Source organism: Polistes fuscatus, unplaced genomic scaffold (genome assembly GCF_010416935.1).
Source record: "Polistes fuscatus isolate 324 unplaced genomic scaffold, CU_Pfus_HIC Scaffold10, whole genome shotgun sequence".
Classification (NCBI taxonomy): Eukaryota; Metazoa; Arthropoda; class Insecta; order Hymenoptera; family Vespidae; genus Polistes; species Polistes fuscatus.
Genome location: NW_025112998.1, coordinates 5,157,789 through 5,185,565, shown reverse-complemented (window position 1 = coordinate 5,185,565; position 27,777 = coordinate 5,157,789). Strand labels below are relative to the sequence as shown.

At 27.4% G+C, this 27,777-nt stretch overlaps 7 protein-coding genes and 1 long non-coding RNA gene across 13 annotated transcripts in view; 2 read left to right on the top strand and 6 right to left on the bottom strand.

Moving 5' to 3' along the window:
- Window positions 1-4,010, bottom strand: part of LOC122525947 (zinc finger protein 205-like) — a 61,984-nt gene extending 57,974 nt beyond the window's left edge. Inside the window, exon 1 of the mRNA XM_043648989.1 lies at window positions 3,965-4,010. Coding sequence (XP_043504924.1) covers window positions 3,965-4,010 — 46 coding nt within the window. The remainder of the gene's footprint in view (window positions 1-3,964) is intronic.
- On the bottom strand, window positions 1,634-7,561 carry LOC122525978 (centromere-associated protein E). 2 transcript variants are annotated; one of them, XM_043649032.1, is made up of 11 exons: window positions 7,325-7,561; window positions 6,525-6,644; window positions 6,220-6,433; window positions 5,843-6,142; window positions 5,566-5,759; window positions 5,334-5,489; window positions 4,959-5,247; window positions 4,750-4,878; window positions 3,965-4,662; window positions 3,812-3,898; window positions 1,634-2,417 (listed from the first exon to the last, which is right to left on the bottom strand). In XM_043649032.1, the coding sequence occupies exons 2-9, from the start codon at window positions 6,593-6,595 to the stop codon at window positions 4,426-4,428; spliced, it is 1,590 nt and encodes a 529-aa protein (XP_043504967.1). In that variant the 5' UTR covers window positions 6,596-6,644; window positions 7,325-7,561; the 3' UTR covers window positions 1,634-2,417; window positions 3,812-3,898; window positions 3,965-4,425. The 2 variants fall into 2 exon arrangements, with proteins under 2 accessions (XP_043504967.1, XP_043504968.1); XM_043649033.1 differs by lacking the exon at window positions 1,634-2,417 and having other exon boundaries at window positions 3,798-3,898.
- Window positions 7,562-7,963: 402 nt separating this feature from the next.
- On the bottom strand, window positions 7,964-8,302 carry LOC122525983. The gene is made up of 2 exons (XR_006305919.1): window positions 8,212-8,302; window positions 7,964-8,094 (listed from the first exon to the last, which is right to left on the bottom strand). It is a non-coding gene; the product is annotated as an uncharacterized LOC122525983 (long non-coding RNA).
- Window positions 8,303-8,356: 54 nt separating this feature from the next.
- LOC122525980 (lysophospholipase D GDPD1-like) lies at window positions 8,357-10,125 on the top strand. Of its 2 annotated transcripts, none has more exons than XM_043649036.1 (7): window positions 8,357-8,549; window positions 8,645-8,687; window positions 8,890-9,071; window positions 9,141-9,361; window positions 9,448-9,581; window positions 9,757-9,772; window positions 9,878-10,125. In XM_043649036.1, exons 1-7 carry the CDS (start codon window positions 8,426-8,428, stop codon window positions 10,001-10,003), a joined length of 846 nt encoding a protein of 281 aa, XP_043504971.1. In that variant the 5' UTR covers window positions 8,357-8,425; the 3' UTR covers window positions 10,004-10,125. The 2 variants fall into 2 exon arrangements, with proteins under 2 accessions (XP_043504971.1, XP_043504970.1); XM_043649035.1 differs by having other exon boundaries at window positions 9,655-9,772.
- Window positions 10,126-12,113: 1,988 nt separating this feature from the next.
- Window positions 12,114-12,733, bottom strand: LOC122525982 (protein mago nashi homolog). The gene has a single exon (XM_043649037.1). The coding sequence runs from the start codon at window positions 12,562-12,564 to the stop codon at window positions 12,124-12,126; it is 441 nt and encodes a 146-aa protein (XP_043504972.1). The 5' UTR covers window positions 12,565-12,733; the 3' UTR covers window positions 12,114-12,123.
- A 204-nt stretch (window positions 12,734-12,937) lies between these two features.
- Window positions 12,938-15,983, top strand: LOC122525979 (succinate--CoA ligase [ADP/GDP-forming] subunit alpha, mitochondrial). Its single transcript, XM_043649034.1, has 7 exons — window positions 12,938-13,331; window positions 14,174-14,409; window positions 14,563-14,784; window positions 14,864-14,968; window positions 15,055-15,234; window positions 15,538-15,672; window positions 15,753-15,983. The coding sequence occupies exons 1-7, from the start codon at window positions 13,295-13,297 to the stop codon at window positions 15,837-15,839; spliced, it is 1,002 nt and encodes a 333-aa protein (XP_043504969.1). The 5' UTR covers window positions 12,938-13,294; the 3' UTR covers window positions 15,840-15,983.
- Window positions 15,984-16,345: 362 nt separating this feature from the next.
- Window positions 16,346-17,216, bottom strand: LOC122525977 (UDP-N-acetylglucosamine transferase subunit ALG13 homolog). The gene is made up of 2 exons (XM_043649031.1): window positions 17,074-17,216; window positions 16,346-16,991 (listed from the first exon to the last, which is right to left on the bottom strand). Exons 1-2 carry the CDS (start codon window positions 17,158-17,160, stop codon window positions 16,575-16,577), a joined length of 504 nt encoding a protein of 167 aa, XP_043504966.1. The 5' UTR covers window positions 17,161-17,216; the 3' UTR covers window positions 16,346-16,574.
- Window positions 17,217-18,310: 1,094 nt separating this feature from the next.
- Window positions 18,311-27,637, bottom strand: LOC122525974 (ras-like GTP-binding protein Rho1). 4 transcript variants are annotated; one of them, XM_043649024.1, is made up of 7 exons: window positions 27,393-27,637; window positions 27,177-27,246; window positions 26,546-26,780; window positions 23,416-23,498; window positions 21,040-21,200; window positions 20,531-20,914; window positions 18,311-20,310 (listed from the first exon to the last, which is right to left on the bottom strand). In XM_043649024.1, the coding sequence occupies exons 4-7, from the start codon at window positions 23,471-23,473 to the stop codon at window positions 20,272-20,274; spliced, it is 642 nt and encodes a 213-aa protein (XP_043504959.1). In that variant the 5' UTR covers window positions 23,474-23,498; window positions 26,546-26,780; window positions 27,177-27,246; window positions 27,393-27,637; the 3' UTR covers window positions 18,311-20,271. The 4 variants fall into 4 exon arrangements, with proteins under 4 accessions (XP_043504959.1, XP_043504961.1, XP_043504960.1 ...); XM_043649026.1 differs by lacking the exon at window positions 23,416-23,498; XM_043649025.1 differs by lacking the exons at window positions 26,546-26,780; window positions 27,177-27,246; window positions 27,393-27,637 and adding an exon at window positions 25,569-25,971.
- Between the last annotated feature and the right edge of the window lie 140 nt (window positions 27,638-27,777).

Sequence of the window (27,777 nt, the reverse complement as noted above, 5' to 3'; positions counted from 1 at the left end):
AATAATTTACCTTTCTATGTACCTTCCTCTTCGAGATCCATCGTTAGACTGGCGCGTTGTCCTCTGTGAAAGTTCTTTTATTGAACATTGTTTATATGACTTTTCCAACGAACAAATTCTATTTACCGCGCATATTATGATCGTTAGACGTGTATATAGCCTCCGGCAAGTCGTACAGACAACATTTAACAAAAGAACTTTCATAGAGGACAACGTGCCAGTTTGAAGGGGAATTTCTAGGAAGACGGTAAATAGATCGTATTCTCCGAGCTTTTAAATAACAATACACGCTTCTATCGATTAATTAATAATTATTTTAATGCATTAATGCACTTTATTTATATTACAGGAAAATTTTACCCTCGAAGTCAGCACTGCGCAGGAGCATTAAAATAATTACATAAAATAGATAAAAAATACTAAAATCAGAACATTATAATCTTAAATTTTATAAATTAGGTGTATTATATCCTTTATACACATGCGCAATGTTCGAAAGGTCGTATAAACAATATTTAATAAAAGAATTTTTATAGAGGACAATGACCCAGTTCAACGGTGGATTTCGAACGGAACGAACCTTTAAACAACAATAGACATTTCTATCGATTAATTAACAATCATTTAAAATATATCGGACATTCTAATATACTTTATTAATATTTTTGTATAATTTAAACTAAAATACTATATCTCTTATCTATTCTTGTCGGTTAATATTTAATAAAACATATCTACCGAATTGCAAAATGGAACAATAAAATAAATACAAATTAAACAATAATACAATTAAATAATTAATTTATGATTCGAGAGACATATTCCTATCCACCTTTCTACAAAATATACAGAAATGAAATTTAACGCGTGAAAATAATAATGATCTGCGCACAATCAAAATCTCCGTGTTTAACTCTATTCTTATTAATTATATAATATTTATAAAAATTAAAAAATATTTTTATATAAATAGAGCAAAAAAGAAAAAAATAGTAAATACAAACTAGATGATAATAATCTAATCGAATCGTTGATTTATGATCGAATTATATTCCTTCCGTAATTCTTTTTTTCTTTCTATTAATAAAACCCGGAAACAACGGTTAAGATGAATTTTTCTCTGTTTTAATCTTCGACGGGGATCGGTAGAGATCTCTCGGAGAAAATCGGTCAGAAGACTCGGCGCGTGCGCCTGAAGGAGGGACGAACGAGACATACGCGTGCCCATCGCAAGGTTCTTCCACTTGCAGGTAATCGGCGCGTGCCCTCGCGCTCACTCGCACGCGCACTTTAAAATGAAACAGGGTTTTACCTTCACTTCGCAAACAGGAGAGAAAGGAAAGGAGAGAATATAAGTGGCCGTAAGAGAGAAAGGAAAGGACGTTAGTAAGTAGGCGCGTACTTTTCGGGGCTATCGCGGCAGCTGTCGCAGACAAGCAGTCTTTCCTTATTAATTAAAGCAACGCACACATACACACACAAACACACAGACTTATTGGTAGACTCCTTCCTTCTTTACTCATTGGTTATAGCCAAGCTCAGTTCAGAAACAATTCACTTGCCTTTTGCCAGCTCGTATTTCAAGGAAAATGATCTCTCTCCAAAGAAAAAAAGAAAAAAAGAAAAAAAGGTCTCAAGCGTTAAATGCATTTAATTATAATAAGAACTTATTAACAGAAATTAACATGATTCCTCGGGTCCTTTCCTAAACATTCACAATCGTAAATCGTAGGTAAAGAATTTTGTACTCTTCTACTCTAATGATCTGGATTAAATTCATTAAGGTTGAATATACCGTACGTTAATTTGGCTGCATAACGGTGGACTTTATATACTTACATTCAATTTGAACGAAATCTCATTTTCTCTTTGCTCTCGAATGAAAATAATACGTGTTAACAAAAATTCGACCTACTCGGATTAAAATTTCTCTTTTCATTTATTTATCTACAAAGAGATGGATAGAAGTTTAAATCACGAATAACAATTATAAAGATGAAGGAAATATTAGAAGAGGAAGAGGAATAGCAGCACCTGTAAAGGTATACTCGTACACGTTATAAACTATGATACGTCTATGATACGTCTAATCCGTAAAAAGAAACTAATAATCAGAAAAGCAAGAATAACAATAGTTGCAAAGATAGAGGAAGTGTTAAAAGAGGAAGAGGAAGAGGAAGAGGAAGAGGAAAAGCAGACTGGAAAAGATATACACCTGTATAGGTAATACTCGTACACGTTATAAACATGTATTAACACGTCTTATGCGTATAAAACTGAGAATCAGAAAACCGGACTCGGCAAGCGGATAAATATTACTCTTTGGTGTTCTTCTCTCAACGCGTAAAGCTGTTATTACTTGCAAGCTGTAGATTCCGGAGGCCTTCGATTCGGTTCACCGAGAAAGTGTCCACCGTCTGTAATATTTATATATATATATATATATATATATATATATATATATGATACGATATGTACCGGATCGTACGTTCGCGCACGTTCCTCTTTCACGGCCTCGACGAGAACGTCGTAATTATCATTGCACCTGTGAAAATCGTTATGCCGTTACGCAGTCCTTCTCCTCTTCTTCTTCTTCTTCTTCTTTTTTTACTTCTTCTTATTTGAGAGAGAAAGACAGGCGGAAAAGTATTCCAACGCGAAGTCGATCCTTCTTACTGATCCTACCAACCGATCCAACCCTCCAGATAATACTCATCGAAAGACTTGATCGTACTTACGTAAAGTACGTACATGCATGCGTGCTCCTGCTCGTGCTCATGCAAGTGCACGCACCACGATCCAGACAGAAGACAGTCCATCTCTCTACCGATTCTCATCTCTCTCCCTCTCTCTCTCTCTCTCTCACTCTTTGTGTGTGTGTGTGCGCGCATTGCGCCTTTCGAAAAAGCACAGGTGCATCCGTGATAGATGAGGAAAGTGTTTTATCGATATGAAGTGTTTACCCGCCTAATCATTTCATTTCGTAACTTCTATTTTATCACGCGCAATACTAAATATTTATATATATATATATATACATACTTAGATAATTTTTATTTTTGTACGCTAATTATGTATGCTAATGTTGTGTACGATTTTAAAAAGAAAATATTAAAAGTTTCATTTGCTAGACGATTAATCAATTTTTTTTTCATTTATCACTCGGCCATTTTTATCTGACTAATAAAAATTATCCAAATCAATTGTTTCATCTCGATTATTCATCATTTCTTTTCCTTAGGAAATAATTTGTGACTTAACAGTAACCGTCCGATTAACTTCTCACTTATATAAAAGAATATTTTATGATTTAATTATACGATTCTCTGGGTTCATATAAAAATGACAATGACGCAATTTGAAACTTGCGTCTTCGAGGAACGTGGTATGTCGAGTATGTAGGTCATTCTTGTCAAGGGAAGATACGGAATCGTTTTTTTCACTCCAGTTCGATGGACATGCATTTTCGAACTTCTATCTCGATCTCTCCAGGTGCACTCTCTCGATCGTGATCGAAATTCTCCTGTCGTTTAATCGCGCTTTAAAGATACCATACCAATTCGCGAGTTACGTGTTCCCCTTTTGGTATATTTCACCCTACTTCGCGCTAACAAAGGTACGATCGTGCTTTCTACTTTATTTTCTTCCTATTCTTTTTCCTTTTAGAACACATCTCCAAACTCTTATTGTGTTAAATATTAAAACTAAATCAAAGCTGATTTTCAATTAAAATCGTCAGAGATATTTTACAAAAATTAAAATGAAAAAATATTGAAGACAATGTACACAAAAATATATTAATTAAAATTACCTCTTTAATTGATATTCTTTCTCCACTTATTTTAGGACCAATCATTTCTAATATTTTTCCAGTGAACTATTCCATAAAAAATAAAATCTAAAAAGAAGTTACTAAATTGTAAAAATATGTTATAATATCATAATAGAGAGTTAAATAGCTTACCATTGCACAATGCTGAGATTTGACTAGCTTCCGGATGACGTAACATAAAATTGAGTAATATATGTATTTGCTTCCACCATAGACTTCAATGAGACACCATTACAAAACCATGGGTGATAAGTGTATATAATATATAGAAATTTTTATTTAATATAATTATATTATTTAAAACATTGTATAAAAAATGAGCGGCACTTTCAAGTTATGTTCTAAATATGTATATAATATATATTTATATATATATATTTAATATCTTTAATACACAATAAAAAATGATATATCTAAAAAATTACAAAATAAAAATAAAAATAGTTATAAAAACTTTCACACAAAGTATCTTTCAATGTATTATGTATATCGTCAAGTATTTAACATATGTATATAAAATATTCATATTTCTAACTCCTTTGGTTCCTACCTCATTTGCAATATATATCTCTCATTTTTATATGCATAGATAATTAATCAGTTCTTTCTTCATTTAATTCACTATAACTTTCAGGTAGTGGATATGGTCCTGGATTACTTAAATCACGGGCTTTTTCTTGCACCTCTTTGAAAGATGCTTTAATATTATCTAATGCCGTACCTAATCCACTTTTAATTTGAGTAAATTCTTGCGTTACCAATAAAAGACGACCCAATAGATAATTTAAGTTTTTATCTACTTCTGTCATACGTTTCGTTATTTCGCTTACCTATACATAAAATGAATTATTTTCATATGTATTCCTTACAATTTATAACTAAATTAAATAATATATTACTTATAAATATATAATTACTTTATTTTCCATTCCATCCATAGTAGAAGTTGTACCATTAATATAAACTTCATTCTGTTTGTGTAATTTATCTAAAGCTCTCGCACTTTCTGTCATTTGCTGATACATTACGTTTATTTGCCTCCACACCTTTATTTGACAAATAATATGCGTCAGATTCTCACCTATATTTAGAAGACTACTTTATAAAATTATTTTTATATATTCACCTGATTCATTTCTTGTTCCATCTTAGTAGTTAAATTAGCTAAAGCTCCATTTTGATTGTCCATAATATCATTAGAAATGCCATCGAATCTTGTATTAATTGTATTATTAATATTTTTACTCTGTGCCTTCACCAAATCTCCTACTTCCAAAAGAATTTGATGAACGCCATATTCTACTCTTTTTTTCGTATCTAACACATGATCAGCCATGGAAACCATTAGTGATTGACCTTTACTAAGATCATGTAATTCCTTGCTTACATGATTAGAATTATCTGCCATAGCCATTCTAAAATTTTATAAATACAATTAACAATATATTTTACATCTTAGGAAAATATTTGTCAAATACGTATTTATTTATAATAATTATACCTCAACGATTCAACTGTATCTTTTGATTCTTCTTTACTCTTCAATATTTTATCTTTTATATCATTACTTTCTTTAATAATAATATCTTTAATCAAATGTTTGGTTTCTTGTAAAAGTGATTCTGTTTCGTTGTGCAGTGTTCGAGATTCATTAACTCTAAAAATAAAAATAGACATTAAAACGCCTAATAATTTATTTTTTGTTATACAATTATACTAATAAATAAACTTACTGCGGTAGTTCATGAATATCTTCTATAGAATTCTTAACTAACTTTTCGATATGTTTTAATGCTTTATTTTGTTCTTGTACTAGTAAAGAAATAATTGATTGCTCGCTTACATGTTTGTCTGAAGATTTGGATGATTCTTTGATAACTTCTACCGAATTTTTAACATTTTTAAAATTATCATTAATGTCTTCCAACTATTTGAATATATAAAAGAAATGAATGCATTATTAGAATAAACTATTTAATTATGAATGATATTTTTTTATATAACATTTACCTTCATAGCCATTGACTGTACTTTCTCTGATTGATTAGTCATAGTATCTTGTAACTCCAGCGATGTTGATTTTATAGTATATTCAAGATCTGTAATGTGTCCCATGATCAACGATTCAGTATTATTTAACTTGGATAAAATTTCAGGATTTATTTCCTTATTATTTAATGATGGATTGGAATCTTCCTGAGCTTTAGTTATTTTAGTTTCTAAATCTGTTAACCATCCTTCCAATCTAACTTCCAAATCTTCTAAAGCATCCGCTGTTTTCTGCATTTGTATACGTTCTCGCTCATCTCTCTAAACAAAATGAAACATTGCATTTAAAATGATAATATTAATTTTTTTCTATAATGGAATTATAAACCACTTATTACCTGTGCGATTAATTGTTCAATTCCCCCTAATCTTTCATCCAATTTAGCTAATTTCATTCCATCTATGGCAGATACTCGCTTTGTTAATGCGGAGATAGCTTTTTTTAATTGTTCGCCTAATTGTCTTTCGCGTGCTTCATGTCTTTCTAATTTTTCAGTGTTCTCTCGCATCATATGCACCAAACTTAACATAGCATCTTTTATGTCCTCGTGTCTATAATAATAAAAATGTATTTGATTAAATTATTTTATTATTAAACTGATGAATAAATTATTATGTATTTCTAATACATAATTATACTTACGTAATTTCCCTAGCCCTACATAGACTAGTATAGAAAAACGGCAAAAGTAATAGTAGACTAAATAACTTCATTATTTCTTTTAGTATTTATATATATATATATATATATATTGATAAATATCTGAAATAAATATTATTCAATATGAATTAACACGTATAATGACATTTACATTTATTCAATACAACTATTTTATCACAAATACTCAATGTATTGATGCTACCATGAATATTTCAACTTTTAGATAATTAATTCAATATTCAAAGCTAACAATAAGATAAGAATATAAGGTCATACATGATGACCTTTCACAAACAAAGAACGTTACTATCATATGTAGCTACTAAGATTATTCTCAATGATAGATACAGGAAATGTAATTTTACTATTATTACAATATAATAATTTTCTACTAATAATAACAATTATTTTATACATCTTATTATACATTTTCATTTTATTTTTTACTGATTTTATCAAAGATAAAAATAAAATTTCCACGATTTAACATTATTTTTAAAATATTTTTCTTTTTTCATAAAATAATCACTCAAAAATTATAAAATAAGAAGTACACTATAAAAAGTTGATTATTACTAAAAAATCTTAACTTGTCTTTTATAACAAAATTAAATATTTAAAAAATTATTACATATTACCAAAAATGATTTATTTGAATTATTAATTGAAGAAAAATAATTTAATGTTTAAATATATTTAGATGTTCTTTCTTACCTAGATACTATATTCTTAGTACTATACTTCTTTGTTTTTTTTTTTTAAATAAAACCACTTTAACTTACCACTTTAAATTTCTATCGATGCAATAAGAATACATGTATTATATTGATAAATACTCAACGATAAATACTCAACGATAATTACTCAACGATAAATACTCAACGATAACTGAGTATTTAGAAACAATTGAATGTAAAGAAATTAATAATCGTAGCGTTCTTTTAACTTATTGTAAGAGGGTAATAAAGCGCCAGATTATCAACGATGTACACTGCAAGATACTGAATATGCAACGCCATCTAGTTAACCATACATATTTTCTGAACTATGCAAGCCACTGACTTTAAAAATCATATATACATACACACATATGCCAAATGCATTTATATATATATGTAGAAACTCACACATATCGTAGGTCCGCGTATTTAAATCATTTTTTTTTCGAATAGAAATAGCCTTTAAATAACGAGTCCTTTCTTAAAATAGTTATAATTACCTAGGAAGATTAATTAAGATCAATTTTTATTGAATATCGTGAACTTGAAACAATTTTCTGTATGTATTCACATTCATACTAAGTTACGTACCCCCGTTTATCTTATAGGTTAACTTTTAACTTCAAAATTATTTTATTTATCACTTTTAAAAAAAGATACCATGTCATTTTTTTTATCTCGTTAAATAAGTAAAATAAATAATGAAAATATAAAATTCTTTAATCAAATGTAAGGAAAGAGATAAACATATTTGTCAGATATTTCAGGTTTTCGTCAATGAAAACAAAGATCTATCCTGTGCGCGGGAACACACACGGTTGGTTTATGGATATCTAAAAACAAAAAAAAAAAAACTATTAAAAATTAACATAATTTCTTATTCCTGATTTTCTTCTCATTTACAGTTTTTTCAATGAACACTAATAATAAATTAAAAGTCAAATAATTACGTTTTATGATAAAAGTTTAAATGGCAATTAGAAAACAATTTACATGAATTCGTATTATCTCTTGTAATTATCTAAAATTGGTGGCTATTATTGTCGCTAAAAAAGTTTCTATTACGTGTCGACTGCAATTCTGACTTCTAACATTTTTTTAATACGTCGCTAATGATTTCTATTAATATTTAACGTGTATTGGATGTAAAAAGACGCAATAAAAATGTTGCTATATACATTAATTGGAGGTTATGTATTAACATCAATGATATTGTTTAAATATCCTACATTACTTCATAAAAAGAAAAAAATTAAATTTAATTGTCATCATATTAGTCATAGAGGTGGTATGTTCTATTTACTTATTTAATATATCATTTTATATTACTATGAGTTAATTAATATGAATACTTCTTTTAAATATTATTCTAACATTTTCCAGGAGCTGGAGAAAATTATGAAAATACCATGTCCGCATTTCGACGGTTAGTTTTAATATTATTTTTTCAGGGTTATGTTTATGAATGTATTAAGTTTTTTACGCCATTTTAACGAATGCATGATTTTATATAATCATTGACAATTTTCGTTCAACTGTCATCCTTTGATTTATTCCTTTATTAAAAATAATTCATTATTTCTTATTATTAAATATATTAATTAAATAATATATGTAATACGTTACAGAGCAGTGGCTATTGGTACTGAAATGTTAGAATTAGATTGTCATCTTACTAAAGATGGTAAAGTGGTTGTGTCGCATGATCAAAATCTATTGCGTAGCACTGGTACCAATAAGAACATCTCAGATTTAAATTACAAAGAATTGCCACCATTGAAACCACGTCTTCCTATAGATTTTGATCCAGGTATTTTGCTTATTCTTCTAAGAATATTAACAGCGTTGAATGAAATTATTTAAAAATAGTAGTTCACAGACATGGAATTTATCGGTTCTGCTAATGAAAATGAAAGACGTTTTCCTTTATTGAGAGAAGTATTTGAGGAATTTCCAACTATTCCTATCAATATCGATATAAAGATAAACAACGATGAACTTATAAAACGAGTATCCGAATTAATTACTGAATTTAAACGAGAGGAATATACAGTTTGGGGTAATTTTAGTGATGAAATTACACGAAAATGTTACAAAATGGTACATCATTTTTTTAACATCTTAATATTATTAGATTGATAAAATTAGTATCTTTTTGATTAACATTTATTAATACTACATTGCAGAATCCAAGTGTAAACCTATTATTTTCTATGCAACGTGTTACGATGCTATTATTTCTTCTATACACTGGGTTGTTACCATTTATACCATTAAAGGAGACACATTTAGAAATATTTTTACCTTCTATTTATTTACGGTAAGTTAATGTTATTTCAAATAAATATATAATATATGCAATACCTCTAGAAAAATACTTTTATGTTCTTAAGACGCAAGAATAGATCAAACCCAACGATCTTTCCATTAGAAAAACTAGTTGTACGCACTATCAATTTACTGTTAATGAGACCATGCTTATTTACACATTTAAGAGCACGTGGAATACATGTGAGTAAAGTTGATCAAATTAAATTAACTGAACATTACAAAAAAACTACTAATTTAAAAAAAGAAAAAAGAAAATATTAAAAAAAAATAAAAACACTATAACAGGTATACTTTTGGGTTTTAAACAAAGATGAAGAATTTAAGAAAGCTTTCGATCTTGGAGCAACAGGAGTAATGACAGATTATCCCACAAAATTAAAGTTATTTTTGGATAATTATGCCTTAGAATAATATTTTCTAATTTCTATAATAGGTTTATGAAATTGATATATCAACAAATATCTACTGATTCGTATTAGTGCATCAATAATGTATGTCTAATTTTCTATAAACAAAAGGAGTAGTATTTTAAATTTTGAATTCTATGCACTAATACTAATTTAAAAAATTTAATTATACCTTGCGCAAATGCAACCTGAACGCACTTTAAACCGCACAGCACATTTTAATGCCAACATAACAATTTATATAAATTTATAGGACTATTATACAATGTATTAATTTAAAATTAATATTTCTTGCTATTGCGTATAAAATTAATATAATGCATTTTTTAAATGTGTGCTGTAATAATATTTAAAAACAATAAGAATAATTACAAATGTACAGTTTTAGAGTACCAAATTATCAAATAGTATATATAATAAGTTGCACACTTTAAGTAATTTATTCTAAATGCTTGGTATAAGTCATATAAAAAGTATTTATTTTTTTTAAAATTCTTTAACATGAATATTTATTTTTAACGATATCATCTTGTATAAGTTACGCATAAATATCTAACAGCTTATATATGATCGTATCTTTAATTATACTTATTAGATGCTTCTTTCAATACTATCAGTATTAATACAGTAGATAAAAATTAAAACAAAAAGTGAGCTTATAAATTGTTTGTCTTTAATAGTGATATATAAATTTTAAATTATTGCTACTATTTTAGATATTTTAAATTTTGTATAAGAGAATTATTTTTTGAGTCACTGTGATCTCTAGTAACATTACGTTAAACACAGATTATTTTTTATATTATAAATCACTATATCCGAACTCTGTGCTGGTGTATGCCTTAAACAATACGACAAGGGTATTGCCTATGATAATGGAATTTATGAAACCAAATTTTATATGCATAAGAAGTATTATAATGTATTTCATCACATTTGCCTATTATTTTTAATAATAGAAAATGTGAACTTTATAAATAATTAAGAAAAAAAATATGTAATATTATACTGTGTACAAAAATTCGTGTATCTTTGTAATTTACTATTTGTAAATAAAATTTATTTCTTATATCGGTATTATCATATAATAATAAATTTATTTTTTTCTTTTATTTTATGTACATAAATTATAAGAATTCCAATGGAATCCATTTAAATTTGTACTATTATCTTGAACTGTGGCACTTATGATAGACAAATTCCTGAGGTTCTTTATTATCAAAACTATAATCTCTTAATTCTTGATATTTAAATACCTTGCCTTTACAATAACAACACATCGTAGTTGAGGGATGTGAATTGTTAAAATGTTTTTCTATTTCTTTATGATTTCCAATAAAATCAATTCTACAAATATCACAGTAAACACGAATCTCACGGAATCTTTCATGAACGGAATCTGTAACCGTTCTAACTCGTTCATTTCTTTTACTATGATTTCCATTTTTTGGTGTTTCAGACATTTTATCCTTCGTAAAAAATATTTCGCATCTATAATTCAATATTATGTTACTTAAATCATCTCAGCAGCGATATTTTTTTCCAATTAATAATTAAAAAATTCTAACCTCAAAAAAAGACGAATTTCATCTATTAGAAATATATCGTACGTATCTCTCTTGTTATTACACTATTCGTTTTTAATATAAATTCGATTATTTTCATGTTTATCCATAAAAAACAAATTGATTACTAGTTTTATAGTCTTTCGTTCTCGAATAAATATGAATGTACACAGACATACTTAGTAGTGTGACTGAATAAAAGCATGGAATCCAAGCAAGATGCAAGATAACTTTCGATTTAGTATCTTTCTTTCTCATTGATGATTCATTCAATTTTTAAAGTTATCATATATTTAATTAAATAGTTTAGATATACAGTAACCAAGTAAACACTTGAAATTATTTTATATTTCTACTTTTTAGAAAAAGTTATCTTATAATATACAATGTTATTGTATGTCAAACATAGATGTGAAAGCATGGTGATCATTTACGATAAATCAATTAAAATTATTTATATCCTATTTATTAAAAAATTACATGTATTTCATTGATAGTAGAAATATTTTTCCAATGAAGAATATATAAATTAATCTTGTTCTTCTTCTATTTTTCTGTTTTATATGGGTTTAATCTTAAAGTGTAATCCTATAAGGGAAAACACCAAACACTTTAAGTCTTGTACAAGATAATAAAAACAACGGAGTCCTTCAGGATCTCGTGATTGATTAACATCTAAAAGTGATCCTGTTTTCGAAGTTGTAAATGATATATGCTCGTCTCCGATAACGATTTCTAATTCTTGACGTCCAACTCGATCAGGTTGTGGCCATAATGAGTCATCTTCTTGCATGATTTCTGAATCTTGAATAATGCGTTTTAATTCTTCCATAACGCATTGATGAACGTAAGCTTCCTTCCGAATCATAGTATCATTCTTATAATTAGAATTATTAGCGTACCGCAATTTTCCATCAGGTCTGAATTCAAACTCGAGAAATTCGTGACCAAATTTTCCTTTGTGGCCGACGTAATATCGTATATAAAAATCTGTCGACATAATGACGATTATTTATTTGTATTTTTTATTTTAGTTTTAATTCATTCGTCTTAGACGTGTACTTTGTTTCACTACTCGGTAAAAACAAATGATTCGTATACAAAACGCATTACTATAGAATGGGCAATGTAGCGGTACTAACTACCCGCCATGACAGTAACATGGTTGATACACATCGTAACGAGTATCGACCAATCACGATTGTTCGATATATTGTTGATCCGATAAAATTCGTGGATACATTTCTGCCTTTCCTATTGGTTGATTTAATGAAATAAAATTTATGAAGTAAGAATTGTATCCTATGCACATGCTTTTTTACTTCAAATTTCGTTCGAATTGCAACAATAAGAAAGATGAAAACCCTAGAATAAACTAAATCGTCATATGAAATTTTAACCCAAAAAAAATAAATTTAGGTGTAACTTAATGTTATCGTGTTAGATAGATTAAAAATTTGCCAATAAAAAAGAAGACAGATTTAGATAATTTTTTTTTCTTCTTAAAAATTGTACGTTCACTATCGAGAATGAGATAAATATCGAGCTCACCAAATCGTGCGCGCTACTCACTGGTCTACAGTGATATTGTCGTATTTCATTTTATTCTTGCATTGACTTGCTTCTTGGCCTTCTTGCCAAACCATTGCCACGGTAGTTCTATTAATGGTGGTTTCTCAATTATCAAGATATTTACAATAGTTTTTCCATAGAAAAACTACTAATAGAACATGGCTGTGGCTACTAGGACACTTTCTAAATTTGCAAGTAAGATTAGTTATTTCGATTTAACAATTCTTATTTAAAGATTTTAGCAAGTAAAGTTAACTTAAGGATAACCATAGCAACTTTTTGACGTATCGCATTAAATGAATTAATATATGCATTTCAGTGTCCTTGTATTTTTATTTCTTTTTTAATATTTTTCCTTATGTCATAAATGACTGTTATTTCGAACTAAAAATAATTCTGATTTATGTATTCACGTATTTACCAATATATTACATAAGACAATGCATAATAGAATTTATTTCCCATAGATAATATTATTTTAATTCGTTTAATGTCATAAATGTTCGATTTTATACGTCTTTATCATTGTAATTATATCAAGTGTTACTTATAATTAGGCTAAAAGAAAAATTCTATTTAAGATAACCCTGAATTTATTTTATTTTTTTAAAACTGTCAATGATTTTCATCGAATTTAATTTAAATTAAATAGTAATTAGATTTGCAATTTATTGAATTTATCTTATTGCATTAAAATAGATCTTGTTTTCTGTTATTTTCTTACTTTTTAATAGATAAATTGTCAAAGTACCTTTGAACCTTGACCTAAAAGTCTCAATTTTATTATTGTGACTAAGAATAACATTGATTTAAAAATGTTTTTTCTTAAACGCATATAATTACAGTAATTCATTTTTATAAAATAATTTTTTCTTTAAAGCAACTCTTAAAAAATAAAATTTTTTAAGGAAGACAAAAATTTGTTAAAAAAAATATTTTTTTTTTAATGCTAACAAATAAAAATATTTGATATATTTAATATTCTTAATATTTATGTTTGTCTTATCAATTTTCTAACATGTATATTATTATTTTAGTTGGAAGTTGTAAAAGAATATTACATTCTCAAATAAGATTCAATTACACGGAAACTAGGCAGAATTTAAAAATTGATTCGAATACTAAAGTAATATGTCAAGGATTTACTGGCAAACAAGGTACATTTCATTGCCAGCAAGCTTTGGATTATGGTACGAAAATAGTAGGTGGTGTTAATCCAAAAAAAGCAGGAACAAATCATCTTGGAAAGCCTGTATTCAAATGTGTGAAAGATGTTGGTATTATACTTTTATTTCATTCTATATTTTATATAAAGCTCAGTTAAATTCTCTAAAAAAAATAAAACTTACTTCTGAAAAATTTAATAATCATAATTTTTTTCATTATTTGTTTAATATATATTTTATATATGTTTTATATGAATTAGGCGAAAGATGCAACAGGAGCTACAGCGTCTGTAATTTATGTTCCACCACCGGGTGCTGCTGGAGCCATTATGGAAGCAATGGATGCAGAAATGCCCCTAATTGTTTGTATTACGGAAGGTATTCCCCAACATGACATGGTTAAAGTAAAACGACGATTACTTGAACAAAATAAATCAAGATTAATTGGACCTAATTGTCCTGGTATCATAGCTCCCGAACAAGTATTACAATTTTTAATAATTATTGATAAAATAATGAATAAATACGAATTTTTGTAAGAATGATAAAAATTTGTTTTAGTGTAAAATTGGAATTATGCCAGGACATATACATCAAAGAGGAAAAATCGGTATTGTTTCTAGATCAGGAACATTAACGTATGAAGCTGTAAATCAAACAACTATTGTAAGTTAGTAATTAATTATTATAAATCTTATTAATATGCAAAAACATAGAAAGAAAATAAATCTAATAGAAGTTTTTTTTTTAAGACTGGTCTTGGACAAACCTTATGTGTTGGAATTGGTGGAGATCCATTTAATGGTACAGATTTCATAGATTGTTTGGAGGTCTTCCTTAAAGATCCAAATTGTGAAGGAATTATCATGATTGGTGAAATTGGTGGAAGTGCAGAAGAACTAGCAGCGGAATACCTTATTGAAAATAATACTGTTGGTTGCTGTAAAACATTATTGGTACCCAAATCCTGATCCACATCCTTGTTTAGTACAATTTCCTACTTTACAAGATATATGTTACATATATTAATTCTAATTTGTTTTATAATTTAATATTCCTCTCCCTAGCTTTCCTCGTTAAAGCTTTCTGTTTATCCATTCATACTTCGTCCTCCTCCTCTCTTATTTTCTCTTTCTCTCATTCTAATATTTTCCTATTTTTCCTATGCATATAAATATAATTCTCTTTAGCTATCTTATAAACAAATTAAATATCATTTTCATTATAAATTTCAGGGTTCTAAAGCCAAACCAGTAGTTTCGTTTATTGCTGGTCTTACTGCTCCTCCAGGTAGACGAATGGGTCACGCAGGTGCTATTATTTCAGGAGGAAAAGGAGGTGCACAGGATAAAATCAATGCCCTTGAAAAAGTGAGAAAATTTTATATTCAAATGAAGAAAAAGAATTTTGTGAATAATTATTTTTGTTTAATGAAATGTTTAATTTTCAGGCTGGTGTAATAGTAACAAGGAGTCCTGCACAAATGGGTAATGAACTATTAAAAGAAATGACCCGTCTTGGTCTGGTCTGTAATTAAAATATATTTCCTTGGCTCAATGTAGTTCATTTCTGCATATTCGTGTATCTTTATGAAATAAATTGAAAATGTAATAGCTGTTGTAATTGAGAAACACAACGGTTTTAAAGATCTAAATATAAAACAAAAGTTGCTTATCCTAAAGCCGATAACGCATTGTTTCATGAAAATTCGATGATATTTATCTAACATATTATGTGTAAAATAATGGTAAAGTAAAAATTATAGCTAATATTTGTTAACGATTTAAGTTTAATTAAATACTATAGTGCTTTATCAAGAGAGTCATTATAAATTGACAACTTTAGTGTTTAAGTAACTAATTGGAAATTAATTCAATGATATATCGATTTAACAAAATTTTAAAAAGTTGACTGCCACATTTTTTATCATTTATTCTTACATGAAATAAGAAAGTTGTCTTTATATCTAAATAAACATTTTAAGCCACGCTTGTTAAGTATATTATTTTTTTATATTGTTATTAAATATATAGAGTTTATCAATTCTATATTATCTATATGTATTTCAACATAAATATAATATATGGTTCTCACATTCTCACTGTACCTAAACTACTATTTCCTTGCATTCTTATATAGCTATGTAATCATTTTTAATATCCTCCTGTCGATAATAATTTATTATACTAATATAATTTACGAAAAAAAGCGTTTAAGTTATTAACAAAATTTATCATTTCAATATGTTTTATAAATAGAAACATACTTTATTTTATCTAAAACCCATGATACGATCTAAATGGTTAACAATATTTTTACTTCCATCGGATATAAATGGTTTTAACTTACTTAACTCCATGGTTTGAATAGTATTTAATAAAGTATCGCAAGTGCAATAAAACAAATGCTTATCTTCATACAATTGCTGAGCTAATTCTAATTGATGATTGTCCATGAGTAACTGATTAGTAACTACAATTAGATGTTTTTTAGCTTCTAAGGCTTCTAAGATACTCCCTGCTCCAGCATGACTTATTATTAAGTCAGCTGCCTGTATATAATTCTCGATAGATGAACTTAACTGGAAATATTCAATATGTTTGATACCATATCGAGGTGAACAATCAGGTTTTAAAGAACTTTTACCTATTTGTAAAGATAAATAATTATAACCTCTTAAATTTAATGCCTAAAATGAAACAAACTTTGTCAATATTTTAATATTTCCTTATAATATAATTAAGGATATATATAAAAAAAACAATGTATACCTCAAGCACTACAGGAGTTAATATTGTTGAAATCAAATTATCAAAACTTGTAGTACCAACTGTTACAAAAACTTTTCTTTCTGACATTTCTTTTCTAGCAATTATAACTTTAATAGTTATTAAATTGTTAATAAAACATTGTTCTTTTTAATAATTGATAATAAATTTTCTATATAAAAAAAACTTGATATTAATATCGAATATTTTGAAAATAAAATTCCTCCTCCTTTTCCTCCTACTTTAACCTTTATCTCTTGGTTATGACCGCCATGTTGACTCATTTGCGCAGTCTTAAACTATCCCCACCATTTCTTTTCTGAATTGTTTTTTAATCGCGTTGTACTTTGAATTTTACGATGATTAATACACAAACAAATTCTTTTTAGATATTTCACAATGATGATGTTATATTTTTAGATTTACGAATAAATTTACGTATGATTTTATTTAATAATTAAAATCCATGAAAAATAATTCCTTTAGAGTTGCAAATAATTTAAAAATAGCGATTGCATTCTATAAGAAACGCATATGTAATGATTTCTATTTTCTTTCTCAACCGTTTAACAATTCCATTTGCATGAAAATGATAATTAAGAAAAAGAAACAAACAAATTAAATTTAGAAGTTCGATGTTTATTATAATTTTTATTCACTCGCACTAAAATTTTTTTTAATATTAAAAAATTCAATTGCTCTTACGTTGAATTTTATCCAAGCACAAAAATAAGAGAGAGTTTCCCTGATTTAACGAAATTTTATATAATAAATAACACAGTAGCATTTTTGGTCACTATAAAAAATTAAGTTTATATTGTATTAATCGACGTAAATTTATGTCAAATTAATTTAAATAATTTTTTTGTCGATGTCGTAATTATAGTTTTATTGATGAATTTATACAGAATTAAAGGAAAAATAAGGGGATTTAATGAAAATTTTTTAAATAAAGTTTAATTTTTATATTAATTATTCGAAATATATATGTACGCGGATATATTAAATTTAGAAAAAAAATAAGCAAAATAACATTCTAAATAAAACAGGAAAATCTAAATAATTCTAAAATTATCGACTGGAAAATAAAATAAGATAATAACACCTTCTGTGACTTTATTATTGTTTTATCGTATCATGCAAAAGTGTTCGAAATTAATTTTCTCGAATTTTCATTTGGTATTTTTATCAACAATCACGTCTACTATAAGAATGGTTGAGGTTGATTTATATACAATCGTTAAATCGTAATTAATATAGATGTAATAGTAAAGCCATGTACAAATTGTAAAGATCACTTCCAAACCTCGCAACAGAGTATAAATTACTGAAACGAAAATAGATATTATTATTGTTGTTGTTGTTGTTGTTGTTAATAATTCGATACCGGAATAAGTGGGCTCGTAATCGGCAGTAATTAAGATTTTTTTCTTTCTTTTCTTTTCTGATGAAGCTAATCAACAACACAGTAGGAAGTTTATGTATGTACATAAAGTACAAACGTAGTAAAAGTGTGTGTACGTAATGTTTATGTGTGGGTGTATACCATTTACCATTGCTAAAAATTGTTTAGCCCACTGTGCGATCGGACCCTTTTCTCAAAAAGCGCATTTCAATAATGATACAGCTAATCGTTTAAGAAAAAACAAGATGAACACAGTTTCACAGTCACTCACTGAATTAATGGCTAAGGTTCTTTTTTTTGTATTTATAGCGTACCAAAGGCCGTTAATTCGATTGGTTCACAGACTTCTTATTAAATTTTTGTTGTTCCTTTTTTTTCGTTTTTTTGTTATGTTTCTTTAATAAATTCCTTATAGATTAGGCTTCACTAGACGTGCCCGATGCTACGATTACAATTACTTCGAATGCCCTGATATACGTAATTAAAAAGCATAAAGAGAAAACGCGATAGAGTGTATTTTGCATTTGATAAAATAATTTTATTCTCTACTTGTCTGTCTACCCATCTATTCGTCCGTTTGTCTCTCCTTCTCTTTATTTTAATGTCAACTTAGATTGTATCATAAAGAAACTTGTAACGAAGAATCACGTATAAAATCAAATAGAAGAAAATAAATGTACAAGTTGATAAATTTAAAAAATAATTGAAAAAATAAGCTAAATCATTTTTTAATCAAAATTGAGCATTACGCGTGACAGGTTAGTAGTCTTTCCTCGTATACGATCCTTATAAATCTGTTACTGTATTTTGCATGAATGATTCATATTAACATATAGATACAGTGTGATCTCTAAAGCATTGTTCATGATCGTGATTAAACACAAAGGATGTTTTCGAAATACATAAATATAATATAGTCGCTGTTACAATCCGTTATGTTAGTGTCGTATTATACTAATATAGCAATAATATTATAATAATAATACATTTAGTCTAACTGGTACCTTAAAGACGAAAATCATCTGCTCGCCCTACTTTACTTATGTTTGTTTGTTGGCTTTTTTACTTTCCTTTTTTTCTTTTTTTTTAATATTTACTTTTTTGTTTGTTTGTTAAGAAATATTGATTGATGGTTCGATTCAAATAGCGACGTAACATTTGGAATCTGTAACGCTTTTTCTTCTCTTAAGATTCTTACAGTGCTCTAAAAAGTTTTACAACTTTGCATTGCATATTATGTAAGTTTCTTCTGTATAATATTTTTTTTTGGTTTTTTGCATTTTTTTTATTTTGTTTTCGTTTAATATTAATATTATTATTATTATTATTATTATTATTAATATTTCTTATTAATTTTTTTCCCCCAATTTCGTTCGTTCTGTTTTATCACCGACATGAAGAGCAAATACGTATAAAAAAAAGTAGAATGTATACATATAATAGTAATATGATACTAATATTAACAGTAATGGCCACTACAATGAAACAGTTACGTTATTTTCGTTTTTTCTTTTTTGAATGTAAATAGTTGACATGACAATCTTTCACTCGCTCAAACTTGAAGCATATTTTCATTATAGTTTAAAGAAGTCCTGTACCATGAAAGATTTGTTATTCAGTGGCTTTGATGTAAACATGTTTGTAGATTTGATTATTATGTAAAAGAATTAAAGGTAAAAGATGTTATTATATTATGGTCTTCACTGGGGGCCTCCAGTATTACAACTAGCTTTATTGCAGCTAGCTTTGCAATTCCATAATTTCACCCACTTTTTGGGCCCATCTGACATTACATTTTAAAGAAGCCTACATCTTCCCTTCTTCTTCTTCTTTACCTGAAATATATCATATTAGTTATATAATATCAAAAGATATATTACATATATTTGAAATAATGTAAAGATGGGTTGTAAAAAATAAATAGAAAAAAACACCTAAGAAAAATAACATTGTAGCAATTAATAGTAAATAAATTAAACAAGTTTTTATACTATAAGAAGATGTCTAACATTCCTATAAATGCTTGCGTAGAAAATAATATTAAAATAGGCTCACTTGAAGCGCAGCTCGAGTTGCTGTCTCGAAAACTTCCCTGACTCCTTCCTTGCTCTTGGCAGAACATTCAAGGTATGCAAAGGCGTTGATTTTTTCAGCCATGGATCTTCCTTCTTCTGGCTTAACTGGTTCTTGCTTCATCTTTCCAAGCTCTTTGATGGTGTTGGGATCATTGCGTAAGTCTTTTTTATTCCCCACAAGAATAATGGGCACATTTGGGCAGAAATGTTTCACCTCTGGTGTCCATTTCTCAGGAATGTTTTCCAGGGAATCAGGACTATCAATGGAGAAACACATCAAGATAACATCTGTGTCTGGATATGATAAGGGACGTAATCTATCATAATCTTCTTGCCCAGCTGTGTCCCAAAGGGCCAGTTCAACCTGTACACATACAGATATACATATATTGTAATTAAATATTACAGTTTCATAAATTAGAAGTGTTATCGATAATATTATAATAATGAAGTATAATAAATTATTTGAATTATGTTAAGGCAACATACCTGCTTACCATCCACTTCGATATCAGCAACATAATTCTCAAAGACAGTAGGTACATATACTTCGGGGAACTGATCTTTGCTGAATACTATGAGTAAACATGTTTTACCACAAGCACCATCCCCCACGATAACTAACTTCTTCCTAATGGCTGCCATGAATCCTACAATTAAGATACACGTTCATTTGAAAAATATTGATATAAAAATATTAAGACTTTTAAAGACTACTTTATTTTTGTACAAAAACAGTGTCGAAATTTGTAAATTTGCGTAACAGTTTGAATTATGCAAAAAGCAAGATAGAATAAATCGTTATAAGTTAGTAACAATCTTGCAAAGTGTTTGTCCATTCATATACGTGATTAAAAATAATATAGGCACAGACTTTTGTTTCAAATTTTCAATAAAGATGATTGTTTTATTCTTAAAAAACAATAGTTTGAAAATGTATAGCTGATTTATTTTATAATTACATAATTTGTAAAAAATTTACTGTAATAAAAAATTTCAAAGTTTGCGCCTTCGTATAAAATAAAAAGCTCCTCAATTAAAAAATTATATAATTATTTCATATTATTTTTCTGTCTTATTAATGATAATATATAATACAACAATATATGTGTGTGTACAAAGCTTGATGAATATAATAATTATAATAATAATAATGATAATAATAATGATAATAATAATGACAATAACAATAACAATAACAATAATAATAACAATAACAATAACAATAACAATAACAATAATAATAATAATAATAATAATAATAATTTATGAGGTTTTATGCAGAATAGACTATTTTTTCTAAACTTTTAAAGATATATTTCTAGTTATAATATTATAAGCTATTAGATTTTTTAATTATAGTAAGTATAAAAAACATTCTACATAAAACTATTTAGTTTTAATTTTACTGTATTGACACACACACATAAATATATATATATATATATATATATAAATATATGAAATTAATTTATATAAATATATATATATTTACATGTATTTCTAAACTAGGCATACGCACATTTAAAGCAACAATGTGCAAAAAACTTAGAGCGGTGTTCCACAATTTATTAGTTATAAAAAATCCTATGCCTTAATCGATAACTTACCTATATGCTACTGATTTGTAATTCTTTATATTACATTTCATAATAATGTAGTACAATAATGCACTACATATAAGTTCCAATATTTATACATACATTACAATTGTATTGAAATTGACTAGTATGCATACGATGTATATATATATAACTTGTTATTCGGCAACTATACTTTTAAATTATATATAGATTTTTTTATATATAGTCATTTAATAATCTTTTAAGAAATTTTTACATTTGTACATAAAAATTTCGGATAATTTAGTGTTTTTATATGGATATGTAAATCTATAAAATCAACAAACAGATTGCTGACCATTGCAAATATGCATCAATATACATAAATCCTTCTTAATTGGTTAAACAAATCAATTGTTGACATATGCATACATACACATCTCAAAATGTCCAATATTTTATATAATTATAAAGATTGATAAATATCATCATCATGTAAATTCTATAATTATAATAATATATTCTTTGATAAAATAAATAACAAAGGTTTCTTTTCAAGCGGAAAAAAAAGAAAATATCAAATTTGCAATCTATTGTAAACAGAAATATATAATAAAAGCAGAAATATATCTACCAACATGCAGCATGAATGTGTAATGTTCACAACATAGATCAATATAAAACAATGCAAAAATTATAGAAACGTAAGAATCGCTAAAGAAATGGGAAATAATTTTTATATTAATATTTAATTATATTTTTTGTCTATGATAATTTAAAAAAATGTAAGCAATTACTAAAAACATATATATATATATAAATATAGATCAGCATTTTGCAATAATATTACAAAGTAAACAAAAATAAAATAAAATAAAAATAGACAAGATTAAAAAAGCAATTTCGAGGATAGAGTTAGGAAAAGTCAGGGTAAACTTTTGAACTTGCGTAACTTGACATTACTGATCTCTTTTGAAACTGTTATAATAAACAGTGACTAGAGTTCAAACCTCGTAGTTTGAATTCACTATCTATTTATAATTAAATTGCATATATTAAATGAATTACAAAACTATCCTGATTGTCTAGTGTGTAATACTATCATTGGACTTTTTCAATACTTTGCATTAAAAAGATATTCGACTAATAATCATTTCTAACTTTGCTTACTGCAAGCTACTTACATAATGGTTGTAGTAAAGATTCCCTAGATTCCATATTTAATCTCATATCTACTTGTGAATGCTATTCGAAAAGCAACCTACGAGGGTTGAAGCTTTAGAGGATATTGACTGGGTCGTACCTGATCCAGGGTACCCCGTATCGTCTGGACCGAGGCATCGGCCCGCATTGCATCCCATGTTTTTAGTCTTTCTTTCAGCGTCTCTGTTTTAAGTGGACATTTTATATGTTAGAATGAGTAGGAAGCTGTGAGACTAACTCAAATTCCACACAACAAAAATTGTCTGTGTATACTTCTGTGTAAATAATATGTGTTCTACTTTCCTTTTTACTTTTTTTTTGTTTAAATAATATATTTATATTTGCTTCTCTCAAAATAATAATAATAATAAAAATTGTATTTAAATATTATTATGAGGAAATTCACTGCCCGATATTTAAATCGTGCAATCAACATTCTTAACTCTTTCCTTCTAATGTCACATATTATATATATATATACATATATATTTATATAAATATATATATATATACATATATATTTATATAAATTAATTTCATAGGATTATATCAAAAGAAACCAATTATAAATAGTTGATAATTGTATAGTAAATTTTGTTACATATAACAGATTATATAATCACATAAGGTAGAGTCTTCATTAAAATCAATGCATGATTTAGCAATATGATCATTTTGAGTTAAACGATTGAATTTATTAAATTTCTAACTATCGCTTATTTCCTAGAATATGATATGTATGTGTATAAGATGTGTATAAAAAGACAATACCTTATGATTTAAATAATATGACATTCTTATAGATTACATGCATATAAATAAAAGATATTGTTCGTTAAACATGCATTAGGACAGAACATACTCATTGGAAAAAACAATTTGAAAAGCGTACCTAAGTTAAAGAAGACTTAATACTGCATATATTATATGGTACAAACTTATTAAACGTTACAATATCAATCATATATATTATGAATGATCCTAACAATACGATTTATAAATATAAATATAATACTCAAGTTTAAAAATAATACTTTTTTATAATATGTAAATTTTTTTCAACAAATATTTGAATAACAAGACACATTTGCTTTATATACATATATGCATTGTATAAAGTTAATTATAATACTTAAAATAAATCTACAGGAATTATATTTATTACTTCTTATTGGACATTACTATATCTGCAAATATATAGAGTGCCTTATCGTTGTTTTTCTTTTTTACAAGATTACTTATAAAAAAATAAAAAATAAAATAAAGAACATTAAAAATTAATAAATTTTATAGCATATAATTTTAAAGAATACAATAAAGTGCGTTTATAATATATTTTACCAAAGCTAAACGAAATAATAAAAAATGTATTTAATACGTGACTGCATGAGAAGAATCTTAATTGACCTTGTCTTTTGAGTACACAAGATAAGTATATTATATGTATGTATATATGTATATGAATTTAAAAAATCTATTTTTATTTTCTTTCATCAATCATATAAAAAAAAGTATGCAGGAAACACCTTGCGTAATAAATAAGTATCTTAATTTTAATGTTATAATGTGTTATACGTCAATATGAAATATAAACTTGTAGATTTTTACGCATTCTTATAATGAATAATGATTTTTATAATTAATTTAGTTAAAGCTTATAGTGTGATGCAATAGCCATACCATTAAATAGAAATAAATACTATCTGATGACTTTTGCGGATCATCGAAAGATCAGGCTACCAATAAGGTATTCGTATTTGTATTGGACGATTAAGAGATATATTACTTGACGGAAGGAAATCTGACTTGATTTGTATTATATATATATATATATATATATATATAACACATATCGTATTTAAAACATTAGAAGTTATGCAAAACTGCACAATACAGATACCTTGGAAGAAAAATTTAAATGATCATATCAAACAATATTACTTTATATTCATTATCGTATAAGCAGAGGAATATGAGTCGATAACTAATTTCAACACCGAACAAGGTAGAAGAACATTATATACTACTTGCAAAAACTCAAAAAAAAAAAAAAATAAAAAATATAAAACAAGAAAAATTAAATAACGATGAAAATTGAACGTATGAAATAGAATGAATTCGTAGAAATAACGTTTCTAGATATGATTAGTCAGTATAATTGAAAAAAAAAAAAAAAAGCGCAAGGGGGTTTTCCACGGTACGGTTCGAGATCACGACGTAATATTTCAAATGTACGTCAAAGTATATACCGACCTTTTTATTATAGCGAAACGCTGCCTTTGACTTGAGGAACAAAACGAATTAGCAAATAGTTATTATTAAATTAGATAAAGGTAAAAAGTCAATTGTAATCTTTGACGAGTAGCAGCTAATCGTAGTATAGATATGATTATAGGAAAAAAATCTTAGTCCACTCATCGAATGGAAGATGTGCATCGCTGCTCGGTGAGAGTTAGGACGAAGATAGGGGGAAGAGTGAAGGGGAAGCCGGACGTGAGGGCGCTGCGTGTGTGCGAGAGTGCGAGGAAAAGCGAGGTGGGTCGGAATGGAATGGGAATGGAATAGAGTAGAGTCGAGTAGAGTGGTGGAATGGTGGACTGATGGAGTGGGGTAGGGTGGGGCATGGTACGACAGGGCAGGCAGGATAAGATAGCGATGCAGGGGTCTTTGAAGGCCCCGAGGTTAGGAAAGAGAATTCATTCAATGAAAAATTCACTAATAATCATCTATCAGTTGAAAAGAGAAATCTTTTTTCTTCGGCATAACCAAAGAATGTCAGTTCGAAAATATGACGTGACGTGACGTGCATGACGTGACGTGCGCTTGAAAGCTGCTGCTGACCGTATTTATAAAGTTAAACAATAAAAATTTAAAGAAAATAAAATAAAGGAAATTTGCTTTTATTATCGAGCTTAGACTCGCCGTCATGAAATTAATTCGTAACGCATGGCACTCCTTAGACTTCTCTTTCTTTCTTTTTCTCGCTCTTTTTTTTTCTTTCTTTCTCTCTCTCTCTCTCTCTCTCCCTCCCTCTTTCTCCCTAGGCATCCGTAGGTGAAGTTTTTTTCTCTTTCTCTCATCTCATTTTAAAAGCACAGACTTATAACCCCGAACTCATATTAATTCATGGACAACACGGTGCGAGGACGCGAGCACAATAACACAACAAACACACTCTCGCATTACTACGATCGAGACACATTATTAAAGATAAATAATTACGCATTTACCTGAAATCTTAAGCGACAGAAAGTCAAGAAAATGGCTGCCCTCACTGGCCACACCTCAATCTGTGAGTAGCGCGGCGATCGACACGATGGAGGGGAGGAAGGAACCAGGAACGAATGTCTATCCTTGGGTGCCCACTACTTCCTGTATCAGACGTCTGTTGATTTTCTCTTTCTCTCTTTCTTTCTTTCTCTTTTGTTACGTGACAAGCTCCTATCACTCGTCCTGCATCCGTTTCTAATAATAATTATAATTATTACACGATTATTATTTTACAATTTCACCTAATTAATAAAAAATAAAATTAAGTGTGTCAACTTATTTACATGCACGCAATTTTTATACTTTCATAAAAACTTTTTAATAAATTCTAAAATAATTTCTCTAACCAAGTTCTCATTTTTCTTTATTAATATTTATATATACTATTATTATACATATTTGTTATAATACTTTTTAGGTTATACATATATTTATAAAAGTAATATCTTCATTTTCAAATATCAATGCCTGAATATTGATTTTTAATCATTCATTGCATTTTTATCAAAAATTACAACTAATCATCCATGCAAATTTAAACTTTTAATCTTAAACACGATTAAATGGTTAAAATAATTTATTAAATTGTACTTGCTATTTAAGAAGTTTTACAATACCTCAAAAATATTTGTAACAATCCCAATTCGTCATAATAGGTTAACTGTAATAGAAAATATTACAAGATGCTAAATTATCTGTAATAGTAATCGTAAATTTGATTAGTATATATTATTCTAACCTTTAATCCAACCTTTGATCAACCAAATAAAATGAAATTCTTACATTAAAGAAAAACTAAATACTTACAATTCACATGAATGATACCAAGTTCTTAAATTATTTCACTTGAACAGAACACTAAATAATAAGACGATCGAAACTATTAAAACAAAAAAAGAAAAGAAAAACTTTAGATGAATATCTTGTATAAGAAAATTGAACACGATGACACGAGAAACACTGATTCTAAATTTATTAAGACACTTCACTTCGTATAACGATTTACTTTATAAACATAAAAAAAGTATAAATTACAATGTAAACACGACTGAAATTTATATTAGGTATAAAATATATTAATAAAGTATGTAATGTTTAAACAATTATAGCATTGCTTGAATTTTAATAAATCATATTAAAATAGCATATATAAACTATATATATTGTTTAAATAAATGAAAAATAATCGCGC